The sequence below is a fragment of the Hordeum vulgare genome, chromosome 5H (genome assembly GCF_904849725.1).
Source record: "Hordeum vulgare subsp. vulgare chromosome 5H, MorexV3_pseudomolecules_assembly, whole genome shotgun sequence".
NCBI classification, from domain to species: Eukaryota; Viridiplantae; Streptophyta; class Magnoliopsida; order Poales; family Poaceae; genus Hordeum; species Hordeum vulgare.
Window position 1 is genome coordinate 581,269,888 of NC_058522.1, and position 24,577 is coordinate 581,294,464.

General features: G+C 48.5%; 5 protein-coding genes and 1 long non-coding RNA gene across 6 annotated transcripts; all 6 read left to right on the plus strand.

Moving 5' to 3' along the window:
• The first annotated feature begins 648 nt into the window (after window positions 1–648).
• Window positions 649–3,131, plus strand: LOC123399587 (pentatricopeptide repeat-containing protein At2g35030, mitochondrial-like). The gene has a single exon (XM_045093988.1). It carries the CDS (start codon window positions 685–687, stop codon window positions 2,326–2,328), a length of 1,644 nt encoding a protein of 547 aa, XP_044949923.1. The 5' UTR covers window positions 649–684; the 3' UTR covers window positions 2,329–3,131.
• A 1,143-nt stretch (window positions 3,132–4,274) lies between these two features.
• LOC123399588 (pentatricopeptide repeat-containing protein At2g35030, mitochondrial-like) lies at window positions 4,275–6,606 on the plus strand. Its single transcript, XM_045093989.1, has 2 exons — window positions 4,275–6,184; window positions 6,274–6,606. The coding sequence occupies exons 1-2, from the start codon at window positions 4,302–4,304 to the stop codon at window positions 6,308–6,310; spliced, it is 1,920 nt and encodes a 639-aa protein (XP_044949924.1). The 5' UTR covers window positions 4,275–4,301; the 3' UTR covers window positions 6,311–6,606.
• Window positions 6,607–6,685: 79 nt separating this feature from the next.
• On the plus strand, window positions 6,686–7,218 carry LOC123399589. Its single transcript, XR_006610401.1, has 2 exons — window positions 6,686–6,834; window positions 6,904–7,218. It is a non-coding gene; the product is annotated as an uncharacterized LOC123399589 (long non-coding RNA).
• A 4,998-nt stretch (window positions 7,219–12,216) lies between these two features.
• LOC123395157 (pantoate--beta-alanine ligase) lies at window positions 12,217–14,830 on the plus strand. The gene is made up of 4 exons (XM_045090094.1): window positions 12,217–12,929; window positions 13,277–13,390; window positions 13,646–13,780; window positions 14,574–14,830. The coding sequence occupies exons 1-4, from the start codon at window positions 12,363–12,365 to the stop codon at window positions 14,694–14,696; spliced, it is 939 nt and encodes a 312-aa protein (XP_044946029.1). The 5' UTR covers window positions 12,217–12,362; the 3' UTR covers window positions 14,697–14,830.
• Window positions 14,831–14,921: 91 nt separating this feature from the next.
• Window positions 14,922–18,130, plus strand: LOC123395156 (aspartyl protease family protein At5g10770-like). Its single transcript, XM_045090093.1, has one exon. It carries the CDS (start codon window positions 15,184–15,186, stop codon window positions 16,534–16,536), a length of 1,353 nt encoding a protein of 450 aa, XP_044946028.1. The 5' UTR covers window positions 14,922–15,183; the 3' UTR covers window positions 16,537–18,130.
• A 2,065-nt stretch (window positions 18,131–20,195) lies between these two features.
• LOC123395158 (aspartyl protease 25-like) lies at window positions 20,196–21,746 on the plus strand. Its single transcript, XM_045090095.1, has one exon. The coding sequence runs from the start codon at window positions 20,212–20,214 to the stop codon at window positions 21,448–21,450; it is 1,239 nt and encodes a 412-aa protein (XP_044946030.1). The 5' UTR covers window positions 20,196–20,211; the 3' UTR covers window positions 21,451–21,746.
• Window positions 21,747–24,577: the final 2,831 nt, after the last annotated feature.

A 24,577-nucleotide genomic window follows, 5' to 3' on the forward strand; every position in this document is an offset into this window, starting at 1 on the left:
TCTATTTTATTTCTTTCCTTGCTCTCTTCTCTTCCCCTTTGGAAGTCGACTTGGTCTTCGTGGCTCCTTGCCCCTCCTTCTAAGACCTTGGTGACCAGGGGGCAGGGTATAGGGAGAGAAGGTTTTGAATATGTAGTAGCATAGGATTGAGGCTATGGTCTGGACTTGCCCTTGCAGTGTCTGGTGTTATGTCGTGATTGTGTTGTACACATCTGCTCACACACATCATCTGGTAGTCACTGGCTTGATCTCCAGCTACCTTTCATGCACCGATGCTACAACCGACGACATGTGATGCTGTAATCGGTGACGCGAGGTGCTGAAACCAGGGTCCACCGATGTTGTAACCGAACCACGCCGACACCACAGACAATCGAGATGCTGCGAGTGTCGCGAGCCACGGTACATGTTGCACCGACACGGCCGGACGAGGGCACACAAGCATAACACGGGAAGGGGCTTCACGACGAGACGCACACAAGAGGAGGAGAACGAGCGGACGAGAGAGTGATGCTGATCCAACGGCTGTGTGCCAGACCATCCAACGGCCCACAAGGGGACAGATCCGACCCTCCTGCCGGTCGACCGAAGCTGAGCAGAGCGTTGGCCGTTTTCTAAACGTGCATTAAATTCTGGTGTCATCCGCAAAACAAAACCGTCGCCATTGGAGCTTCGCCTCGCAGCATGATCCTTGGCCGCGTCCTCCAGCTGCTTCGCCGGCGGCCGCTCCTCCAGACCACATTCCTCCGCCACCACGGCGCCCTGGCAAACCATCCCAACCAGAGCGCATCCCATCCCGCCCACCACGCCCCCCGCTCTACCCGCGCGGTGTTCGACGGAACGCCGCACGAGGACGCCGTCGCCTACGCCAACCTGATCGACCTCCACCTGAGGTGCGGCGACCTCCCGCGCGCGGAGGCGCTCTTCCACGCAGCGCCCACGGCCGCGCGCGGCCTCCGTCTGGACACGGCGATGCTCGACGGGTACTTCAAGGCCGGCCGCGTCGACCACGCCCGCAGGCTGTTCGACGGAATGCCGGTCAAGAGCGTCGGCGCGTGGACCCGCGTGGTGTCCGGGTACTGCCGCGCCAGGCGCGTCGACGAGGCGCGCCGGCTGTTCGATGCGATGCCGGTCCGCGACGTTGTCTCGTGGACGGCGATGCTGCAGGGGTACGCGCGCATCGGGATGATGAGGGAGGCGCGCGGGCTGTTCGACGCGATGCCGGCCCGCGACTTCGTCTCGTGGACGGTGATGTTGCAGGGGTACGCGCGAAGAGGGATGCTGAGGGAGGCGAGGGAGGTGTTTGACCAGATGCCGGAGAGGAACGTGGTCACCTGGACGGTCATGGTCAAGGCCTATGCCGACCAAGGCCACTTTCAGGAGGCCATGGAACTGTTCAACAAGATGCCTCAGAGGAACCTGCATTCCTGGAACATAATGATCTCTGGTTTCCTCCGTGCTGGGAACGTGGACGAGGCGGTCCGGCTGTTCGAGAGGATGCCAGATAGGAATGCTGTTTCTTGGACCACGATGGTCACAGGCTTAGCGCAGAACGGCCGCGTTTCGATGGCGAGAGAATTCTTTGATGGAATGCCGGAAAACAGGGACACCGCGGCATGGAATGCGATGATTACTGCTTATGCCAACGATGGCCAGATGAACGAGGCTCAGAGATTGTTCGATTCTATCCCCGCAAAGGACCTGGTGAGCTGGAATGCCATAATCCATGGCTATGCCAAAAACAAGCACAAGGGCGAAGTCATGGGTTTATTTCTTCTCATGCTCCGGTCAGCAGTATCCCCTGACAGAACTACATTGATCAGTGTCTTGGTTACATCCGAGAGCACAGTTGAAGTTGGGCAAATCCATGGCTTGGCTACCACGCGAGGTCTCCTGTCAGACACCTCCTTAGGAAACGCTCTGCTCACCATGTATTCAAGGAGCGGTGACCTGCACTCTGCCTGGCAAGTTTTCAAGATGATACAAGAGAAGGATCCCATCACATGGACATCGATGATGCGGGCCTTCGCCAACCATGGACGTGCCTCCTACGCGCTGCAGGCCTTTGCTCAGATGTTGCAACATGGATACAAGCCCAGCTCGACCACCTTCATCGCCGCGCTATCAGCCTGCAGCCACGCCGGACTCGTCGACAAAGGTCGTGCCTCCAGGGCGCATTGCCCACCAAGCGTCCAACGTGGGATGCTTTATGAACAATGGTGGGGGAAGCTCTTCCAAAGTCTGACGGCCCCTCTGGTTCAGGTCCGGGAGGCTACTACATCGTTCTGGTCAACGTGTTTGGGTCGTGTGGGATGTGGGAGGAGATAGCAGGTGCGTACGAGGCTATGAAGGGGAGCCAGGTGTGTAGGACACCCGGGGTTAGCCAGATAATGGCGGATGCAAAGGACCCATATGTTCTTCTCAAGGATCAGATGCATCCGCAGTGGAAAGAGATGTACGAGATGCTGGGCGACACGCTTGTCCCCGAGATGATGAAGTAGGATTGTAACAGTGTGAGCTGGTCGATGCAGTTGCAAACTTGCATCAGCTGATTGATCTCTTTGATTTTTTTAGGGTAATTGATCTCTTTGATGAACAAACTTATTTCATCCCATACACAGTGCTTTGACACACATTACAGATATATGAGATACTGGACAACGTGCTTATCCCTCAGGTGAAGGTGAATTTGGTAAAATACCATATTCTACTTTCCTTGCAGAAAAGAGGAATGCCAACCTGTGTTCATGAGTTTCTTTAGCTACTGAATTCCTGAACCTCAACAAATCTGGGACTGCCTTCCAGAAACTGTTGATGGCTATCTCTACTGGTACTGTATCTTTGCTGTCTTGCATATTGAATGATGGGGTGCATGCCATGAAACTTGCTGATGGTAAGAAGTTTTTTGACACTCGGGGTGCTGCCCATCGCCATGGCGACCCGCAGCTATAGTCTGAATTTTTAAGCTCCATCTGAATGTTGCAACCTTTTCTGCTGGTGAAGCTTCAGCCTGGCAATCGAAGCTTGATTCTGTAGTCTCATTTCTCATGCAGGCAGGCAGTCTGTAATCTTTGGATCTATGATCCTGAGGAACATTTGAAATGTTATCATCAAGCAAGTGACTGCATGGATTTTGTATTCTCTTTATCTTGACTCGAGCTGATGAGCTGAGCTATTTTCCTCTACTGAAAGCGATGTTTACGAGGGCATGGTTGCTTGCATACATTTGCTGAGCTGATTTGTTTTTATATCCTTTATTGGATAAATATTATTTAGAAGCTCTGTCCAACATCATCTTTGCTGAGCTGGACTAGTGAGCTCTTTTTTTTTCCTCTGATGAAGTGGAAATATCAGTTGCTCCCATGCTTCAATTCCAAAAAAAATAAAAATAAATCAATTTTAGGTGTTTCAAAAAATTATAGGAAAAATTGTGAATGTTCACAAGGAATGTGGCTACAACTCTTAAAAATTTCAGGTCCAAACGTTAAATACACATTGAGGAACAAAAAAGTCAAATCTAGCATGAATAGTGTCAAAAAAGACAAAAGCAACATTTAACACTATTCACATATGGATTTGTCTTTTCTGTTTCTCAATTTACATTTGGAGTTTTGACCTTCAATTTTGAGGGGTTGTAGTGACATTACTTGTGAAATCTGCATTTTTTCCAGAATTTTTGGAACATTTAAAATCGTTGTTTTGAAAATTGGAGAATGGGGGGCACCCCAAGTATGAGAGCACCTGAATCTTCCCCCTCTGATGAAGTCACAGCCACTCAATGTACATAATCTAGGCAAAGCTTTGTTCTATTGAATATGCAATTCTGAAGCTGCACTCAATCTGCAAAGGACCTGCTAGCAGTTATCACTGCTGTACCACATGGCAAATGGTAGCGGATGAAAAACCAAGTCATAGAACTATAAAATAACCATAATAATCTAAGCAAAATTGTTACGCCCAGATATTCCTAGCTAGTGTCGAAAACACTCTTATATCATCGGACCAAGATGGTAGGTTGTAGAGCCGTTGTATTTTATTATATAAAGTAGGCAAATGTTTTTTTATTGATTAACTGAGTAATTCTCTTTTGCTTAATTAATCGACGAAGCAAATGTTTTGTCTCTGTTTTAAAAAAAAGCTATGTGAAGTAAAAATTTATTTATTTGTGAATTTTCCTCTCCTGATATTTGGTTTGTATTAGTACACACATGTGAATTCTGAGTTGATAAAGGGCAAAAGTGCAGAGATTCAGGAAAAAACTTCAGAAAATCGAGCCGTTGCCTAGAGTGGCGGAGGCGAGCATGCCCCCCGCCTTTCTCCGCCGGCTCCGGCGCCGGCGGCTGCTCCTCCGCCACTCGCCCCACATCGTCTTTCTCCGTCTCCATGGCGCCTCGGAAAACCGCGCCGACCACTCTCCACGAACCCCCGCCGATGACCAGGCACGCGCGGTGCTCGACGAACGGCCGCACCTGGACGCCGTCGCCTACGCCGCCACGGTCGACCTCCGCCCGAGGCCCCACGACCTCCCGCGCGCGGTGCCTGCGTCCGCCCGCGGCCCCCATCTGGACACCTTCATGCTCGACGGGCACGTCAAGGCCGGCCGCGTCGACCGCGCCCGCAGTCTGTTCGACGGAATGACGGTCAAAAGCGTGGCCGCCTGGACCTGCGTGCTGTCCGGATACTGCCGCGCCGGGCGCGTCGAAGAGGGGCGCGCCCTGTTCGATGCGATGCCGGCCCGCAACGTCGTCTCGTGGACGACGATGTTGCAGGGGTACGCGCGCAGCGGAATGCTGAGGGAGGCGAGGGAGCTGTTCGACCGGATGCCGGAGAGGAACGTGGTCACCTGGACGGTCATGGTGAAGGCCTATGCCGACCACGGTCACTTCCAGGAAGCCATGGAGCTGTTCGACAGGATGCCCCAGAGGAACCCGTATTCTTGGACCGCCATGATCTCTGGTTTCCTCCGTGCCGGGAAAGTGGACGAGGCGGTCCGGCTGTTCGAGAGGATGCCGGATAGGAACGTGGTTTCTTGGACCACGATGGTCACTGGCTTAGCGCAGAGCGGCCGCGTTTCGATGGCGAGAGAGTTCTTCGACAGAATGCCGAAAGACAAGGACATCGTGGCATGGAATGCCATGGTGACTGCTTGTGCCAACGACGGCCAGATGAACGAGGCTCAGAGATTGTTTGATTCTATGCCTGCAAAGAACCTGGTGAGCTGGAATGCCCTAATCCATGGCTATGCCAAGGGCGACCGTAAGGACGAAGTAATCGGTTTATTCCTTCTCATGCTCCGGTCAGCAGTATCTCCTGACATCACCACATTGATCAGTGTCTTGGTTACATCCAACAGCATAGTTGAAGTTGGGCAAATCCATGGCTTCGCTACCACACGAGGTCTCCTGTCAGACACCTCCTTAGGAAACGCTCTGCTCACAATGTACTCAAGGAGTGGCGACCTGTGCTCTGCCTGGCAAGCTTTCAAGATGTTACAAGAGAAGGATTCTATCACATGGACATCGATGATGCAAGCCTTCGCCAACCATGGACGTGCCTCCTACGCGCTGCAGGCATTTGCTCAGATGCTGCGACATGGATATAAGCCCAGCTCGACCACCTTCACCGCTGTGCTGTCAGCCTGCAGCCATGCCGGTTTTGTCAAGAAAGGCCGGTCAATCTTCGTATCAATTCGCCAAGCCTATGGGCTTGACCCGACAATCGAGCACCACACCTGCCTCGTTGACATCCTCGGCCGTGCAGGGCATGTGAGGGAAGCAATGGAGGTCGTCGCTGCCATGCCACCGAAAATGCGCGACGACGCTGTCCTGAGGACGCTGCTGGGGGCCTGCATGATGCATAATGAGGTTGATGCAGCAAGGGAAGTGGGGGAGGCTCTTGCCAAGTCTGACAGCTCCTTTGGTTCAGAGTCAGAGGGCTACTACAAGGTTCTGGCCAATGTGTTTGCATCAGGCGGGATGTGGGAGGAGATGGCAGGTGTGTGGAAGGCTATGAAGGGGAGCAATGTGAGGAAGACACCCGGGGTTAGCCAGATCGCCGTGGACGTGACGACCCACACGTTCTTCTCCAGGGATCAGATGCATCCGCAATGTGCAGAGATATATGAGATGCTGGACGACACGCTTGTCCCCCAGATGATGAAGACGGATCTACCAACTGAAACAGTGTGAGCTGATCGATGCAGTTGCAAACTTGTACAAGCTGATCGATTTCTTTGATTTTTTCCCCAGGGTAATCGATCTCTTTGATCAACAGGCTCATTTCATCCCACACACAATGCTTTGACACATAATACAGATATATGAGATGCTAGAGCCCTGCGATCTACTGTCCTGACAGAAAAGAGGAACGCCAACTTAGAGCCCTGCATTCACGAGTTTCTTTAGCTACCGAACTCTTGAACCTCAAGATATCTGGAACTGTCTCTCAGAATTTATTGATGGACATATGTGTTGGTGCTGATATATACACCCATCAGTGTCCTCTTGTTGTCCATTTGGGAGACATGTGCGGGTGCTGCAGACCTCACTGGAATTTGCTGGCAATCAATGAATTCAGAGATAAAGCATGAGAGGGTCTAAAACACGATATTCAAACCTGTTTTTCAGATACTGTTCTATACTTCTATATAAATTTACTAATATCTGTGATTTGGTGTTCAGAATGAAAAAAGGAAGAACAAGAAGAGACCTGTGGAAGATGGTCGAGTGGCAAAAGACGAACCTCCACGTGTACAAGCTGCTGCTGCTGTTCAGTATACACCAACAAAAGCTTGTACCGCAACGTTGAAAGCTAGCCCAGGGCCTGTGACTGAATGTAAAAAAACTGCTACTACGCTCTTTTACCTTTTTTTACTCTAGTAAATCTTCGTGTTTATATATGCAGGCAACTAGCTGCAGTATCTCGGAGCCTGACTACTGCTATGGCTCCACCCAGAAATGCAAAGAAAGTGGCCAAAAAGAAGAAAAGAAAGAAGTGAAAGGCCAAGAGGATGTTGCTCTTGGGTTGAACTGTTGCTGTGCTGTTGCTAATGTGATCTGCGAAACACAGAACCAGGTGAGTTTATGGAACTACTAGTCACTCACTTTATGCTTTAGTTAAATGTGGATCATTATGTGCTCTTTGCTGTCATAGACAACTAGTCATCATGTGTGTGTTCTAGTGATGCTTTTGCTGCTATTTCCTGTCGAATTCGTGCTATTTGTTGTCGATTTGGTGCCCCAAAATGAGCCAATTTCTTGCTGCCAAAACAGCATTGCATTGCTCATGAGAATCGAATCACCGCCGCAATGTGCTGACCGACGGAAAGGAAGCAATTTGACGGTTCGCCAAAACAAGACCCGTCGCTTTACTAAGCCGCAGAAGGAGGTGCTGGTGAAGGCGGTGGCACAAGCGATCCCAACCTTCGCGATGTCATGCTTTTACCTTACAAAAGGGCTTTGTGAGGATATAAGCTCGATGATTGGGAGGTACCGGTGGAGTTAGCAAGACAAGGAGAACAGGATTCACTGGATTGGGTGGAGGCGTTTGATCAAACCAAAAGGGTAGGTGGGCTCGGGTTCAGGGATATCCACAGCTTCAATGTGGCCATGTTGTCTAAGCAGGTGTGGAGACTTATCCAAAACCCGGACGCATTGTGTGCGAGGGTGTTGAGGGCTCGATACTACCCTGACGGGAATATCATGGAGGCAAAAGCAGGTCCTGGTATCTCCTACACTTGGAGGAGCTTACTGCATGGTGCTGATCTGGTGGGGCAGGGATACATATGGAGGATTGGCAATGGATCAAAGGTGAAGATCTGGCGGGACCCTTGGATCCCGAGGGCCTGGTCGCGGAGAGTCATTACACCAAGAAATGGGAACCTGCTCGAGAGGGTGAATGATCTTATTAGCCCTATTGATGGGGGTGGGACACACAGCTGGTGCGTGATACCTTTCTGCCTGCTGATGCTAAAGTTATTCTGAATATTCCACTTAGGGATGGTATGGATGATTTCATCGCGTGGCACTACGACTCGAAAGGGCTACATTCAGTGAAGATGGCATACAAGCTGCATGTGCAGATTTCAGGGCTGAATGGTGACGAGAGGGGTGGCACCAGTTCTGGAGGCCAATGAGACTTAAGGGCAGACGCTGATGGGTTCTGGACGAGAATATGGAAATTGGCATGTCCTGGAAAGATCAAAATGTTTGTCTGGCGATTAGCACATGACTCTCTTGCAGTTCGAGCCAATCTAATAAGGAAATGAATGGTGTTGGAGGATGAGCGGTGCCCAATGTGTGGGTACGTTCGCGAAGATAGTGCACACCTGTTCATAAAGTGCAAGAAGGTGAAAGAGGTGTGGCGGGACCTGGAACTGGAGGGCACCAGGATGAGGATGGAGAACACAATCACGGTGGGAGAGGCTTTAAACATCATCTGGGAACTACCAGAGAGGAAAAGGATGGAGGTGTTCCTTTTTATCTGGCATTGGGGAACAACCGGAATAAAAAGAGGAATGAAGACGACGTGAAATCTGGGCAGGTGATCGCTCATGATGCCCGGGTGAGCACCGTCGAGTACATGGAGCTGTGGCCAAAGAAGGAGAAGAGTAGGAACACGGAAGAGAAGAAGTGGCAAAGCCCACGGCAGGAGAACCTGATATTCAACATTGATGCGTCTTTTGTCCCTGAGACAAATACTGCGGCGTGGGGAGTCATCGCCCGGGATCATGCAGGGACTGTGGTAGCCTGTAAAGCAGGACGTACCTTCAATGCCTCTCAGGGGCGGAGACCGCGGGGGGGGGGGGGGAGGGGGGAGGGGGGGGTGGGTGGGTGAGCCCCCCCCCCCAATGGTGGACAAAACCTCAACCATGTACTATATATTTGACCGATATAAGCAAGTATATATGTATTTGCCCCCCTCCCCCCATAAGTGGTCATATCCAAATCCTGGCTCCGCCACTGATGCCTCTGATGCATATGCGGCGGATGTCGGGGGGATAACCCAGGGGTAGGCTCATCGAGCCTGCTCCTTCATCTCTTGCCCAAAAGGAATGACCAAGTATAATTCTCCAAGGCCCAAGTCCTTTGGCCGGCTAGGCTGCGCCTACCGGCTGGAGGACGAGACGGCTAACTCTTTGGTCGGCCAGGCAACCCCTGCCGGCTAGAGGCGAGACGACTACCTCTTCTTGACCGCCTTGGCCAAGCCAGCCGGCTAGGAACGAGGCGGCCGTGCCCAAGGAATCTCAAGTCACATCAGATCGTAGGTCATGACGAGACCCTATGATTAAAGGTGGCTACGCGTCAGCAAAGGTACTGGATCGGAGTGCCTGGCAGGTATGAGCGTCGGCGGCCATGCCGCTGTCCTACCCCGGCTCTGATCCATCACCCAGCATACTGTCGGACCGTCAAACTCCCACTCCATTACTGCACTCGGCGTGGGGAACAGTGGAGGCGGCCGTACTATCTGCCCATGACGAATCTCGCTGGACGGCGCCGGACGTACCGCGCGTGCTCGGCGTCAACCTTACGCGAGAGCTTCATTGGCTAGCCGGCGGGTCCCACAGCCAGACGGGACCTTGTAGCCGGCGGGCCCCTCAAGCGACAAGACAAGACCCTCGTGGGCCCCTTGGCCGGCCGACGAGGCTGCCAGCCGGGTCCCACTCTTGTACCCTTTATCCATATTGTAGGTCGGTGGGTTTGTCTATAAAACCCCCTGGTCACCCTCCATGCAGAGGGTCGGTCGAACAACATATCATACTCACCAACCACATAGAGAGAGGCAGAGACGAGCCGACTGCTCCCCTCTTTCTCCTCCTCAACACAGCTCCAGGAGCAACCTTGTAATCTATCCATATGCATCATACACTCCGACAGGACTAGGGGTATTATCTCTACGGAGAGCCCTGAACTTGGGTACATCATGCGTCCCATGCTTGTACTAACCTCGTCCCTAGCGCCCTCCGTTGCCACTTCGGTTCTCACCGACTTTAGCCTACTTATGGCATATGTTGTGAGTATTCACCAACATTTGGCGCCCACCGTGGGGCCGATCGCGGCATCGGCTGGCTTTACGCGCTGGGCGGGGCCCCGCACCTACACCACCGGATGCATCGCGTCCGGATCGATCTGCATGCCCGTGGAGCCCGCTTTCGATGAGGCAACACCGATGACGATCGACGTCCCCGTCCGCCATGCGGATTCGGACGAAGATTCCGATGACGAGGCGCCTCCTAGCGTCGTCGTCGCGGCTATGGAGAACCTCAGCGTTCTCTTTAGCGACCTGCGTCTCAACGATGGTCCTCGCTACTTCGGCGAGGACTTCGATGTTGAGGCGCTGTGCGTCAGCTTCAGTAGGCTCTCTATCGCTGAGATGCCTGCACAGGACGTGTACCCCAGCAACGTACTCGTCTTCGATGGCCTTCCGCCGTCGGTGGGGTTCTTCACCCCGTACCATGTCGCCGCCGTCTCTAATGTCGTGGAGGTGATGGTCATCGGCGCTGGCACCAGCACGGCTCATGGCAAGGCGTCAGCAGACGCTGGTGAGCCTGCTGCTGTCATCGCTGACACTCTTCAGGACACACTCGCCGGTCTGAAGACGCCCATCGCCGCTTTCACAAACCCTAACGACGCCCGAGCCTCGCTGGAGGAGGCTCGCAAGCAGATCTTGGAGGAGGGCATTGCCGTCGCCTCGGCAAAGCGCCGGATGGAGGCCACGTAGCGCGAGTATAACTCCGCATACGTCCTCACTCCGATTTCCGAGGCCCCTAGCCGGCTTGGATCGGTCCCACTTCGAGCTGCTTGTTAATGCGATGAATAATCCCTACATGGATTTCTCCAAGCATGCGGTGGTGCTGGACGATCTGAAGATGTAGATGTGGACATGGTTCTTTTTCTGTGAAGTGAAAGCGTGTTGTCGGAAAGCGAACATAACTGCTCATAGTTTAGCTAAACCAGGTGTTGCTTGTGATGCTGACTATGCTCTGTACTCGGAGTATGATGTTCCGGTACAGCTTGCCGAGTTTGCAAGGGGCGATTTGCCCATATCTTTCCCTAATAATAAAGGGAATAGTGCTTCTTTCGTCCGTCATGAAAATTACCCTAAAGTTGACCTAAATTACCCACCATGCCAACGGTAAGTGGATGAATAACAATTCGTTTTTTTCTCTTCACAAGTCACCGCCGGTTTTATTTTATATAGCGCTAGCCCTTATTCTATCACAAACAGTCAACTAGGCTGGTGGTTTCACTACTGCTTTACCTGACGGCCTGGGTTCAAATCCCACGAGGCATCTTTTTTTTCCTTTGTGCCACATCTTTCTCAAGGTGAATAACAAACACTACTATCTGAAGGATCAACATGGAATTGTTACCTCATGCTCATTATCTATTTCCGTCCTGCTTAGTAATAATAGAAGCTATCCAAATATATGCAGCTCTTTTTTCGTAAAAAAATCTTTTAAAAATGCCGAACCCAATCGTTGCATAAAAAAATCTTTTAAAAATGCCGAACCCAATTGTTGCATAAAAGTTCGTATCGTGAGATCAGCTCCCCTATTTCATCTCAATTGTCTTTAGCATACCTGCTTGTTCCGACCAGTTACATGCGGCACTACCGCTCGCCACACACTCTCCAACATCAATAACTTGGTGGTTCGTATGCACCACATTGTTGCCGAGAATGCACCGACGGATGGATATAGAGGTCGCTCTACCTTATATGCTACTTGTTGTGTGGTAAGAAGTTTTAAGTAGTGCCACTTACTCCCCCTCCAAGCACGAGCAGTAGCGTATGCCGTCCAACTTTAAAGCCACCGAGTGAGTGCACATTATGCGCTTTTTTTTTCTGGAGTGGCTCGAGTGTTACACGGTGCTGCAGTACTACGTTGAGATGGAGTGACTCATAGATTCACAACCAATATAGGCAGATGAGGGAGTGACGCCTCATACCAAGGGGGCGGAGCAACACGGCTTGGCAAAGACCACTTCGTGGAGCAGCCACCCGATGCATCCCGGCATCCCCTCACTCCTAAACGTCATATGCCTCCACAAGATGGAGCTAACGGATTAGATAATATTTGAAGCTTGTCACGATATTGAAGGTATTTCTCGCCTTTTGCCCGTAACAACACGCACGGGTCTTGTGCTAGTCGTATTAATGCAATTGCATAACTAAAAAAACAAGACCTGTCGCTGTCCTGTTTTTGAATAAAAAACACTTCTTTAGCTCTCGTCGCCGGATTCGACTCCCCCGCAAGGCCGCCGCAATCTTATCATCTTCCCCGTCGCATCCAAATCTTTGACTTCTTTCTCCGCTTCCGCTTGGACTCATCTGACAAATTTGACCGCGCTGCTCCCGATCCCATGGCGGCGGCGGCGGCGGGCGAGCCGGAGGTGATCCGGGACAAGGCGGCGATGCGGGCGTGGTCTCGGCGCCAGCGCGCCGAGGGCAAGACGGTGGTCCTCGTGCCCACCATGGGCTTCCTCCACGAGGGCCACCTCTCGCTTGTCTCCGCCGCGGCGGCCGTGCCAGGCCCCGTCGCCGTCGTCGTCTCCATCTACGTCAACCCCAGCCAGTTCGCCCCCACCGAGGACCTCGCCACCTACCCCTCTGACCTCGCCGGGGATCTCCGCAAGCTCGCCTCCACCGGCGCCGTCCACGCCGTCTTCAACCCCCCGGACCTCTACCACCGCGGCTCCGCTGTCTCTGGCCGCTCCGCCGAGGCCTCCTCTTGCCTGGAGGCTGGCGGGGACGGCCACGAAACGTGGATCCGGGTGGAGCGGCTGGAGAAGGGCCTGTGTGGGGCCAGCCGGCCAGTCTTCTTCCGTGGGGTGGCCACCGTCGTCGCCAAGCTGTTCAACGTCGTCGAGCCCGACGTCGCCATGTTCGGCAAGAAGGATTACCAGCAATGGCGTCTCATCTGCCGAATGGTAAGTAGTAACAGATGTGCAAGATGAATGTCAGTGTGCAGTCTGAATATGCTTCTTCAGTGCAGCTTTTACATATCTGGCACATAGTTTTTGCCCCATTTGATTTCCTTTATCATCTTTGATAACCTGGCACATTCTTTTGGGTGGTGCATAATGTACACAATGTTGAATTAGGGACCAGTTTTTGCTTCACTTCAGTAATCATTTTTAATTGATGGTCTGATGGAATGGATAGCAGTCTATGTCTGTTTTCATGCTTCAGGCCCTCAATTGCTTTTCTCAAATGCTACTTCTAGTGGTATTTTCAGTCGATTCAGTTACTGAGATAAGCTCATTGCTGTTTTCAGGTTCGTGACCTTGATTTTGCCATAGAGATAGTAGGATCAGAAATAATGCGAGAAGCCGATGGTCTTGCCATGAGCTCTCGCAACGTGCACCTATCGCCTGAAGAAAGGGAGAAGGTTTGTCTTCTGCACAAACTGACACTGTTTTCACACACTTGTATTCTGACTTTTGAAGAGTGCATTTACAAAAGACAGCAAAATTTTAAATTTCTCACAATGCCTTATCATTTATGGCTGTTTTCGTATTATTATTGTTTTGGGTAATCCACAAGGACAAGACTAAGCAGTTGATACATGTCACGAGACAAACAATTATGATACTCCTATATATGATGATATGTAATCTGTCTTTCATAATTGTTTTTTTTGTAGGCGTTATCCATTAGTAGGTCACTGGTAAATGCTAGAACTGCTGTGTTGAATAATAGCAACAGTGCTAGCAAACATATAAAGGATCAGATAGTGCAGACTCTGACTGAAGCTGGTGGTCGGGTTGATTATGTTGAGGTAATATTGAAACCTTTTTAATTCAAGTGTCCTTAGTGTTTTCTGTAAAGCAATTTATCTAGTAATTGAATTCTCAAATAGCTCACTGTGATTTACTTACGTTCCTGTTGCAATACTGATGCTGGTTGTGTCCTAGAGAATCATTGAAATCTCCATGATGTTAGCTACAGTTTGCATTTTGAGATATCCTAATATCAGCATAATAATTTTCACATTTCTTCTGGAACATTGTACCACTTGTTAGATAAACCATCCGAGTTTAGGTTATTTAAAAAAATGCCATACTGACAATGGCGGAGCTACAGCAAGGCCGGATTGGCCATGGTCCACCCAACATTTTCAATTTTGCACGCAATTATTTTTTCTGTTGGTCCATATAGAACACCAACCGATAGGCTATTTCTTCCATTTTGGCCCGCCCAGCCCGCCCAGAGTTGGGCTTCAAGCTCCGCCACTGCATACTGAGCATCTCAAGTACGTCTAGATACATCCTTTGAGCGACAAGTAATATGAATCGGACGGAGTAACTTTTTATGGTCCCTTTTTGTTATTACACTGCTGCTGGTTGTTTCCTGGAGAACCTTTGAAATCAACATGGTATACTTGTATAATTTGTGGCACCACACAGCCCAATTCAGCATAATTAGCTATTTTATTTCTTAGAACAGCATACTGCTGATATTGATAAAAAGAATAAAACCACATGGGGCATCTCAGCTTCTCAAGCAACATGTTTTTACCGGTCATAATAAACTTTTTATTCGTATTGAATGAATCTGCGATGACAACGCAGATTGTGGAGCAGGAAAGTTTGGTACCTGTGGAGACGATTGACCGCCCTGTTGTCATTTGTGTCGCCACATGGATTGGAAAGGTTAGATTGATTGACAATATCGAAATTTATATACAATCCTGAGGATTTTGCTGTTGCCTTGTATACGTATCTCAGGAGTTATCACCAATCTGTATTTTTGTCAAAAATAAGAGTGATGTTGTACAATGTAAGTTTGTAACAACCACATACAGAGAAGTTGCAAAATCTTTGATAAATGTCTTCATTTATTGTTCAATGATAGATATGTTGCTATGCCAAAAACATATTAAATGTTTGGACCAGCAGGATTGATTCTAGTAGCTTTATAAATGAAAGAAATCCATTGTCAGGATACCCAAATCCTTTAGAACAGTATTTGAGTGTTGAAGAGGCAGTGATACTCATGTGTACCGGCATTTATTGTTTGGATGATAAATGTGTTGTTTAAATTGAAGTCACTAATTCGTGCCTTCCTGCTATTCCAAAGAACTATTAAATGTTTGGGCCAATGGAAGGGATTCTAGCTTATAAATGAAAAGAACCCATTGGAAGGATACCCAAATCCTTTAGAACAGTATCATGCCAATCAATGGCAGTCATATTCAAGATACCTGGTATATATATAAGGGTGCAATCTGCTGTATATCCATACAAGAACAAGAAGCATAGAGCAGCTAGTATATGTTTGAATTCCTGGCCCACCATGTTCAAGTTACTTGCAGTTCTCCCGGTGCTATTCTTGAGTTTTGCAATGGCATGGGCGCAGCCAAGCAATGTGACTGGCCTGAGCTTCCAGCTTGTCGCCCTTAGTCGGGTACCTGATGGGCACGCCGACAATGTCTCTTCCTACACTGCCAAGGACCTGCGCCCGTTGGCCTTGACACCGTCTGACTATGTGCATGGCGTGTTCGTGTCGATCGGTACTGGACAAGGTGGCAGGCGGAAGATCCTTGCGCTCGACACCGCTGCCAGCACGTCATGGGTGATGTGTGAGCCGTGTCGTCCACCGCTGCATCAACTCGGCAGACTCTTCTCGCCGGCCGAGTCTCCCACGTTCCGTGGTGTCCGCAGGGATGACCCTGTCTGCGTCCCACCTTACCACCGCCTCCACTCCACCAACGGGTGCTCCTTCGCCTTCCCTTCTGCCATTGGGTACCTTGCACGCGACACTTTCCACCTGCGTCATAGCGAGCGAAGTGTTGTGAAGTCTATTTCCGGTGTGGCGTTTGGTTGCGCGCACACCACCACTGGGTTCTACAACGAGGACATCCTCGGCGGGGTGCTCTCCCTCAGCCCCTCGCCACTCTCATTCCTGACACAATTTGGTTCGCGTGCCGGCGGGAGGTTCTCTTATTGCCTCCCCGATCCCACCACCTCGCACAACCCCAGTGGCTTCATCCAGTTTGGCATAGAAGTCCCAAGCCTGCCGCGGCACGCCCACACGACCACCCTCACCGTGAGTGCCTCGGGCTACCACCTCAGCCTCATTGGCATCAGCCTAGGGAACAAGCGTCTCGACATCGACAGACATATCCTCACCAGCCATGGCTGCAGCATCAACCCCGCCGAGACGATCACCAAGATCGCGGAGCCAGCATACATCATCGTGGCGAGAGAGCTGATGGCACAGATGAATGAGCTAGGATCAAAGCAGGTGAAGGGGCCGCCCAGCAGCCCGCTTGTCTTCAACAAGATTTCTAGGAGGGTGCGGGCGCGGCTCCCCAACATGGTGTTCCACTTTGCAGATGGTGGTGACATGTGGTTCACGGCGGGGAAGCTGTTTCAGGTGATTGGCACGACAGCACGGTTCTTGGTCGAGGGCCATGGGTCCCACCGAACGGTGATCGGCGCAGCGCAGCAGGTGAACGCACGGTTCATCTTCAATGTCGCTGCGGGGAGGCTGACCTTCGCGGAGGAGCTGTGCAGCAGGGAGGCAGCGTAGGTCTGTTCATGTTGTATTCTGGAAAATAATTGCCAATTCACATTCATAAAGTTTGAGTCAATGAAAACGGCACCTATCGAAAAATAAACAGAACTTCCAAAATTGGATGGGAAGGGATGCATCTTCCAAAATGCTCCCCACACCCTGTCTGCAGTAATTTTCAACCATCTCGTGGAAATACGTATAAACAGCTGCCACACCAACTCTCCGTCATGGAATTAGACCAAGGGTCCCAGTTTAGTTGACCCCCTTTTCCAAGGTAGTTGAGGTGACAGGGCCAGCTTCTTGCATCCTGGCATACAAACAAAAATGTGTGCACTTGACTTGAGACCTGGCTAAGTTGCATTCAATGATGAATGGTACCTGTTGCCTTTCAGCGTATAGATCTGAACCTGCATATTCTTTCCTCTTGCACTCCTCAAACTACAAGGCATTAACCTCCATGAAAATCTTTTTTCATCTCTTCCACTGGAGATCTGTATGTCGTACAACACTCCCTCTGTGAAAAGCATATATTTTTATGATGCATGCATGCTTGTTTATGATAAGCTATATGCCGAATTTCTCCTGTTGCTTCCACACAAATGAAATATGATCCTGTTGCTTGCATACAAATGAAATATGGCCCTGTTGCTTGCATATATATGATCTCTTTTGACAACATGATCTGCTACATGTGAACTTTGTAACTCCACCACCACCACGTAGTGCAGATTTTGAAACAGCACACCATTGACCTGATACCACTGCTGACTATATGACAACTCGTATGTGAGATATGCAAAGTATAGAATTTAAAGCCCCAAGTTGTCAGTTTTTTACGTAGTGTTATTTCATTTTTACATGCAAATGAATTGATCATTGCTTGTTTCACTGGCACATATCTGAGTTGACCTATGGATATCGCAACTAGCACAGCCAATATATTTATTGATGATGCCTTTTGTTGTTGAATTTCTCATGTTCCTGGTCTGCTTACGTGTGTTAGAATCCTTTCCTTCACTGTCTCACACTTGGATAGCCGTTCCTGTCATAATTGATAGGGCTTGTGTGCTAAGCAATACATGGCAGTTAGGTGCTTCACCTCTTAGTTATAGTGGATGCTCTGTTTTCTGTGAGGCTGAGATGTGCACATGAAACTACACATAGACCACCCTATACTCTCTACTGCTGGACAATCGTTCCTTATACGGCCATTTCGCCTGTTGATGATATTCTCCTTCCAAATGCTGTTTTTTCTTTTGCGAGGGCCTTCGGAATGCTCTGTTGTCTACTAGCAGAGATGAAGACTTTATAAGACCGACATGAGGGCTATCATATTGCTATTCAGTATGGATTTACAACCTGTAGGTACTGGCTTTGAATGCGTGTAATTACAGTTTTACATGACTGGGGGAATGTTATTGCAGTTCTGTAATGTGGTTAGAAAGATCATGCATCAGTATTAAGCAAGTGTGAAGGAGAACGTGTGAAGGAATGTTTACACAAATCACAAGTTCAAGTATCATAAATCTATTAAGCAACATGTTTATCTCCAGAACATGTGAAGGAGATCACAATTTTACAACTGAAATGCATGATGTGTGACTAGCAAGTTATTATGTGAAGGAGATTACATGCTATACCTTAGCCGGGCGGCTGGGATATCCACAACCACGCAGGACATGCTCAGTGATGAGATGAAGTCCACCGACAACCATAGCACAAGGCCAAATGTTTCAGGAGAAATACAACTTACATATTTTGCAAACCAAAATTAATTTCTTAAAAATTATGTTGTTTTGGCATTATGTCATCTAATAACCTGAACTTGTCAGCCCATCTTGAATTTTAATTTCTCATGAAATGCCCACGAACAATCCCAATAATATAGGTACTAGGCCTACTTATTTACAGCCTGTGTTAACAATTCCCCACAAAAAAACATCTACTCCCTCTGTCCCAAAACCCAAAATAAGTGACGCAAATTTTATACTAAGTTAGTATAAATTTTATACTAAAGCAGCGACACTTATATTTGGGACGGAGGAAGTATTAAATAGGCCTACAACATGTTGGGTGTTCATGTCTATAGCATGCTTTCTTTTTTTGAACTATCTCTAGAGCATGTGAAGGAAATGTCTGTGTAAGATCATGGGCAATCTCCTTGGCCCAATTTGTTGACCCGTTTTTCTCTGTTCATGTGAGGTATGTCTCGCCTACTGCAGGACGGCGCGAGCACGTGCTGGCCCTTAACATGTGTTCCCATAGCTTCTGGGAGCAGTTTCGGGAACTGGTTCGGACCGGTTTCATAGCTTCCATGTAGTTGTTTTTTTTGTATTGGTTTCATTGTTTTATTATATTTTTTTGCTTGTCTATTCTGATTTTTTGATTTTAATTTTTCAAATACATGCATACACTTTTAAAATACATGGTGAACACCTTTTACACACATTGATTTTTTTTCATAAATGCCGAGAAAGTTTCTTAAAATGTTCAAATATTTGTTAAGTCTTACTCCCTTCAATCCAAAAAACAAGTTTGAACTAAAGCTGAACTAAAGCCATTACACTTTTTTTTGGTCCGCAGGGAGTAGATCATATATTTTAAATGTTATAGACATTTTTTAAATGGTAAGACATATTGTCTTTAAAGTTCATGATTTTTTAAATATTGTATAAACATTTTTTTAAATGTACCAAACATTGTTTTCGACGTGTAAACATCGTTTTTCGTGATGAACATATTTGAAGGTTGCATGATTCTTTTAAAAAATGTAATGCACATTTTTTTAAATGTTGCACCCATTTTTTTCGAAGTGTACAATTTTTTTCAGAAACCGCAAGAACAAAATGTTAACTCCCCGAGTCTATTCCTATAGTATGTGCCACATCCACGGGAAATTGCGGGCTTAGGGGTATTACAGGGGTGAGGGGCAGTTTCTAATTGGAGGTTAGAGTGGACATGGGCCCACTGTCAAATTCAGCAGGGGGCAGTTTTGTTATGGGGAAATGGAGGCCCGTAAAGTTACGCAACTCTCATATGTAAGTTCAGTATTTTTGAAATAAAAAACATAAAACATAGTATCAGTTTCCCACTAAAAATCACTAAATATAATCTCAGTTTGACGCTGAAAAACATAATCTCAGTTCAGACCCTTATCTCAAATCAATCACTAAAAAAATCAGAATAAAAGTCGCTCTGTACAATTTAAGACTGCAACAACTATATACTGAGAACTGATATCCTTGACAAATGCCTTTTTTGTTGTTGGAGATCATAGATGTATTTTTTTGGATTAAAGTCACTAGTTCTTTCTTGGATACCACTCCATTAATGGGAAGATCACATTATATTACCACACAAAAAAATATCACATTATATTTATAGACCAACAAAAGGCATTCTTGCCCATAAATGAAAGGAATCCATGTTCAGGAATGACAATATCACATTTAATTTATAGACCAACAAAAGGCATTCTAATCCATGAATGATATGAATCCATATTCAGGAATGCGAAGATCACACCAAATTTATAGACCAACAAAAGGCATTCTAGCCCATAAATGAAACAAAACCATGTTCGAGATACCCGAATTCTTTAGAAAAAACTTCTTCCCATTTAATGGAGTGTGCCCAATATAAAAGGGTGCTAGATCCATCGAGAAATAAGAAGCACAAAAGAAAGCAATCATGTTCAAATTACTTTCAACACTTCTTCTCCCAGTTTTCTTCGTGAGCTTTGCCATCGCATGGGCGAATCCTAGCAACACGTCAGGCCTAAGCTTCCAAATAGTCGCCCTTAATCGGGCGGTCCACCCTAACGGGCACACCAACAATGGCTCGACATACACCATCGAGGACCTGCGTCTGCCGATTTCAACATCGGCCCAGTATGCTTACGGCGTGTTCGTGTCGCTCGGCACCGGGGAAGGCACTAGGCTCAAGGTCCTCGCCCTCGACACCGAAGCCAGCACCTCGTGGGTGATGTGCAAGCCGTGCCACCCGTCGCCGCCGCAGGTCGGCAACCTCTTCTCACCGGGCGCATCACCGACATTCCACGGGGTCCATAGCAACGATCCCGTTTGCACCGTGCCCTACCGAAAGACGGCCAATGGCTGCTCCTTCCACTTCTCGTCCATCACCGGGTACCTCTCACGCGACACCTTCCACCTCCGCACGGGCCGAGCGGGCGCGGTCAGGGAGTCTATTCCTCGTGTTGTGTTCGGTTGTGCACACTCATCCACTGGGTTCCACAATGACAACACCCTTGGCGGTGTGCTCTCCTTGAGCCACCTGCCGCTCTCACTCCTTACACAACTTGGTGCGCACGCCAGCGGGAGGTTCTCCTACTGCCTCCCCAAGTCCACCGGGCACAATCCCCATGGCTCCCTCTTTCTCGGCGCCGATGTCCCAAGCCCTCCACCGCATTCCCATACGACCAACCTTGTCATACACCCCGGCGTCTCAGGCTACCATCTCAACCTTATCGGCATCACCCGGGGGTACAAGCGTCTCAAGATCGACAAGCGCGTCTTGGTCAGCCACAGCTGCAGCATCAACCCAGCAGAGACCATCACGCATATCGCGGAGCCAATATACCTTGTCGTGGAAAAAGCATTGGTGGCGCGTATGAAGGAGCTAGGATCGGACCGGGTGAAGGGGCCACCGGGCGGGCCGCTATGGTTTGATCGGATGTACCAATCGGTAAAAGAGCAGCTCCCCAACATGGCGTTTCACTTTGAGGGCGGCGCCGAGCTGTGGTTCACGTCCGATCGGCTGTTTGAGGTGCACGGCATGAATGCGCGGTTCATGGTCGCCGGCCGAGGGTACCGCCGGACGGTGATTGGCGCCGCGCAGCAGGTGAATACACGGTTCACGTTCGATGTCGCCCGGGGGAAGCTGTCCTTCGTGTCGGAGGTGTGCGACTGAGATGGGGCTTGCAGCCTTGCTTTGTTCTTGTTGTATTTCAGAAAAATAATTGCCAATTTTGCATTCATGCGTTTCATATCACCGCTTGGCTGACCAGTGTATGTAGCGTATATATGTAGGCAAATTGTTGATCAACATTTGATCGTCAAGGTGCACTACGGCCTTGTAATGGTCGATGCACTGATCATTAATTATTAGTTGTGATCAACTCATATGAAGATGAATGTTAGTACGTAGTATTTCCCTTGATGATGATCGACAAGTTCAGCTGCAACAAAGTTTGTGAGAGAGTTGGCCTAGTGGAGTTTGTGCACTATGCTTGTTATGCGCTGCGCACGCCGCACGCCGCCGGCTTCCATCCGGCCGCTGCTCTCGCTGTCCACAGCACACAAATAAATATCCCAGCTTCCATCAGTGACCGCTCTATCATAGGAAGTGTGTTTTTGAGGTCGAGCTCATTTGAGATTGGTGAACAGTAAAATCCAAAAAAATATTCAAAAGCAATAAAAAAATATCTGATTATTGTTTAGGAAAACATTGACAAAAGTATAACGTGCTCCCAAAATTACATACTGAAATCACAGTACTGAAAATCATGGAAAAAAAAACAAAATTGATGCTCCAAATGTGTTATTTTTGAAAGCATTTTGGAGTGCTGATTTAGCTTTTTTGGCACGATCTCCATGAATGTCTTTTCAAGATGAAATTTTGTGAGCACGAAAAACTTTTGTCAATGTTTACACCAAAAAAATCAAAATATTTTAAGTGTTTTTTCTTCTAATTGTACTGTTGATCTTGAGCTCGGGATGAGAAGATGACTTTCCCTCTATCATATTCACATTCTCATTTTTCACTACTCTCGTCCGTCTACGCTTCCTCTGGTCCGACCAATTGTAACGACAATGACACCAGGCTTTCAAAGTTCAGCTCGCCGACCCTGTTGACGTAATGACGTCCTTGCTGTCAACTCGATCACTGGCTTGTCTTTTTAGGCCTTTTCTAGTGCATCGGTGCTAAGGGTGTCACATAGGAAATTTTTTTGATGTGGCAAAGCAATTAAAGAGGAAAGATATGGTGTTCACATAAAGAAATGATGCTAAGCGCGTGGATCTATGTAAAATCACTATCAACCAATACATGAAGAAGCTTAATTATTAGACAATTCCATGAGGAAAGCTTAGCAACAAAAGCTAAACACCTATGCATTAGGAAGAGTAATTGTTAATTTTTTTAAATATACTTAGCACCTCATCTAAGCACCGTTGCATTGAATCTGCAGCCACCGCAGGCAACACATCACCCCTCTATCTCTCTAGGGCACACCCTCATTGAATATGTGGCACCTCATGTTGGCAACCTCTTCTTTTTTCTCCATCCTCAACCTCACATGTACCAATTTCACGGCCTTCATTTTGGATGAACCTCGTAGGCTACCTTGTTTTTTTTAATTTAAAAAAAACATCCAATCTATTTATCTTCAATCATAATACTATAACGAATATTAAAAATAATAATAAATGCATTCAAATCCGTAGACCATTAAGTGACGACTACACGCATTAAACCGAGACAAAGGCATGTTGTCATCATCGCCCCTTTCTCTCCGGAGCCGGGCAAAACTTGTTGTAGTAGGCATTCAGAAAGTCGTCGTGTTAAGGCCTCATAAAAACGACACAATAGAACAACAACTGCCGCTGATGAAGAGTAGCATATATCGAACAAATGTAGAGGAACTACTAACAAATCCGAGCAAATTCATCAAGGACAGATCCGCCCGAGACACACCTCCACACGCGCAAAGACGATGATAGACACGCCAGCGGGGTAGGGGTTAGGAGGAAAGAACCTTATTCCATCTTCAGAGGGTTGTCGTTATCTCGTCTACCTGAGCAACACACAAAGCCTAATAAAACTTAAAGAAACATAAAAATAAAGCCATCCCGCCGACAAGGGCCGGGATCCATCACGCCGCCATGGCCCTAAGGCCATCGGAGACAAGATAGACCGGCGCCGGCGCCGGTAGGACGCAGAGGAACCCTAGTCTTTTCTTAGTAGTTGAGGCGGCTGCGTGAGTTGATAGTTCTCCTTTAGAAATGTATACTCCTCTAGCACAAGGCTAGGGTTTTCTTTCCTCTTTGGCGGCGCCGTCGCCTCTGAGTATACCATCCCGATCGATCTCCCTCCCCGTGAGCGATCTCTCGATCGGCTAGTCCTCGCCCCGCCCTTCTCCTCGGGAGCGATGGATCCCCCCGCGGACGCCCTGTCGGGCACCAGCGCTGGCGGCGGCTCCCTCGGAACGCCGGATCTTGGAGACTTCATGGAACAACTCAACCTGGATGATGAAGAGTTTGATGATCTGGTGATAGACGAAGCTGATCCAGAGATCAATGAAAGTGTGAGATGGCTTGCTTTGGCGAGGGTCCATACTGATAAAACCTTCAGCCAAACGGCTTTTTACAAGGATATGCGGGCTGCTTGGAATCCCGCACAGCCGGTAAGGTTTCGCCCGGTTGGGCCGAAGCTCTTTGTGGTACAAGCATCTTGTTTGGGAGACTAGGAACGCATGATGTATCAAGGGCCTTGGATCTTCAGGAATTTACTTGTGTTGATGGTTCCATATGATGGTTTCACAAAGGCAGAGGAAGTGCCCATGGTGTTTATGCCAATTTGGCTACAGATTCACAAGATCCCAGAGGGTTTTTGCAGGAAGAATATTGTGGAAAATCTGCTGAAAAACTCGGGTGAGATTTTGGAGATGAGACTCAACGAAAATACTCGTGGTGACTACATTAGGGTTAGGGTTCGGCATGATGTTCGCCGGCCTCTCACCAAGTATGTCAGTATTGTAAAGGGGAAAGAACGTCAAGTCTATTTGGTGCGCTATGAGAAATTGGCGCGCTTCTGCAGTGTATGTGGGATCATTGGTCATGATTGCAAAGAGTGCGGATCTGGTGTGCATGAGGAGAAGGACAAGAAGTATGGCCCTTGGCTCTATGCTGATGGACTGAATAAACCGCCGCCTAATGATAGCTATGGCAGGGGGAGGACTCAGAAGCAACATACGCCTCAATCTCAACAGCAGAAATCGCCGGGGAAGACAGTTGTCGACCCGGACATCCTAGATACG

Excerpts from the sequence above, each read along its gene's own strand:
- LOC123395157 (XM_045090094.1), top strand. The coding sequence starts at position 12,363 with ATGGCGGCGGCGGCGGCGGGCGAGCCGGAGGTGATCCGGGACAAGGCG. Across the intron at positions 12,930-13,276 it reads GGCGTCTCATCTGCCGAATG|GTTCGTGACCTTGATTTTGC; the intron begins GTAAGTAGTAAC and ends TGCTGTTTTCAG. Across the intron at positions 13,781-14,573 it reads GTCGGGTTGATTATGTTGAG|ATTGTGGAGCAGGAAAGTTT; the intron begins GTAATATTGAAA and ends ATGACAACGCAG.
- LOC123395158 (XM_045090095.1), top strand. The coding sequence starts at position 20,212 with ATGTTCAAATTACTTTCAACACTTCTTCTCCCAGTTTTCTTCGTGAGC.
- LOC123395156 (XM_045090093.1), top strand. The coding sequence starts at position 15,184 with ATGGCAGTCATATTCAAGATACCTGGTATATATATAAGGGTGCAATCT.
- LOC123399588 (XM_045093989.1), top strand. The coding sequence starts at position 4,302 with ATGCCCCCCGCCTTTCTCCGCCGGCTCCGGCGCCGGCGGCTGCTCCTC. Across the intron at positions 6,185-6,273 it reads GATCTACCAACTGAAACAGT|GCTCATTTCATCCCACACAC; the intron begins GTGAGCTGATCG and ends TTTGATCAACAG.
- LOC123399587 (XM_045093988.1), top strand. The coding sequence starts at position 685 with ATGATCCTTGGCCGCGTCCTCCAGCTGCTTCGCCGGCGGCCGCTCCTC.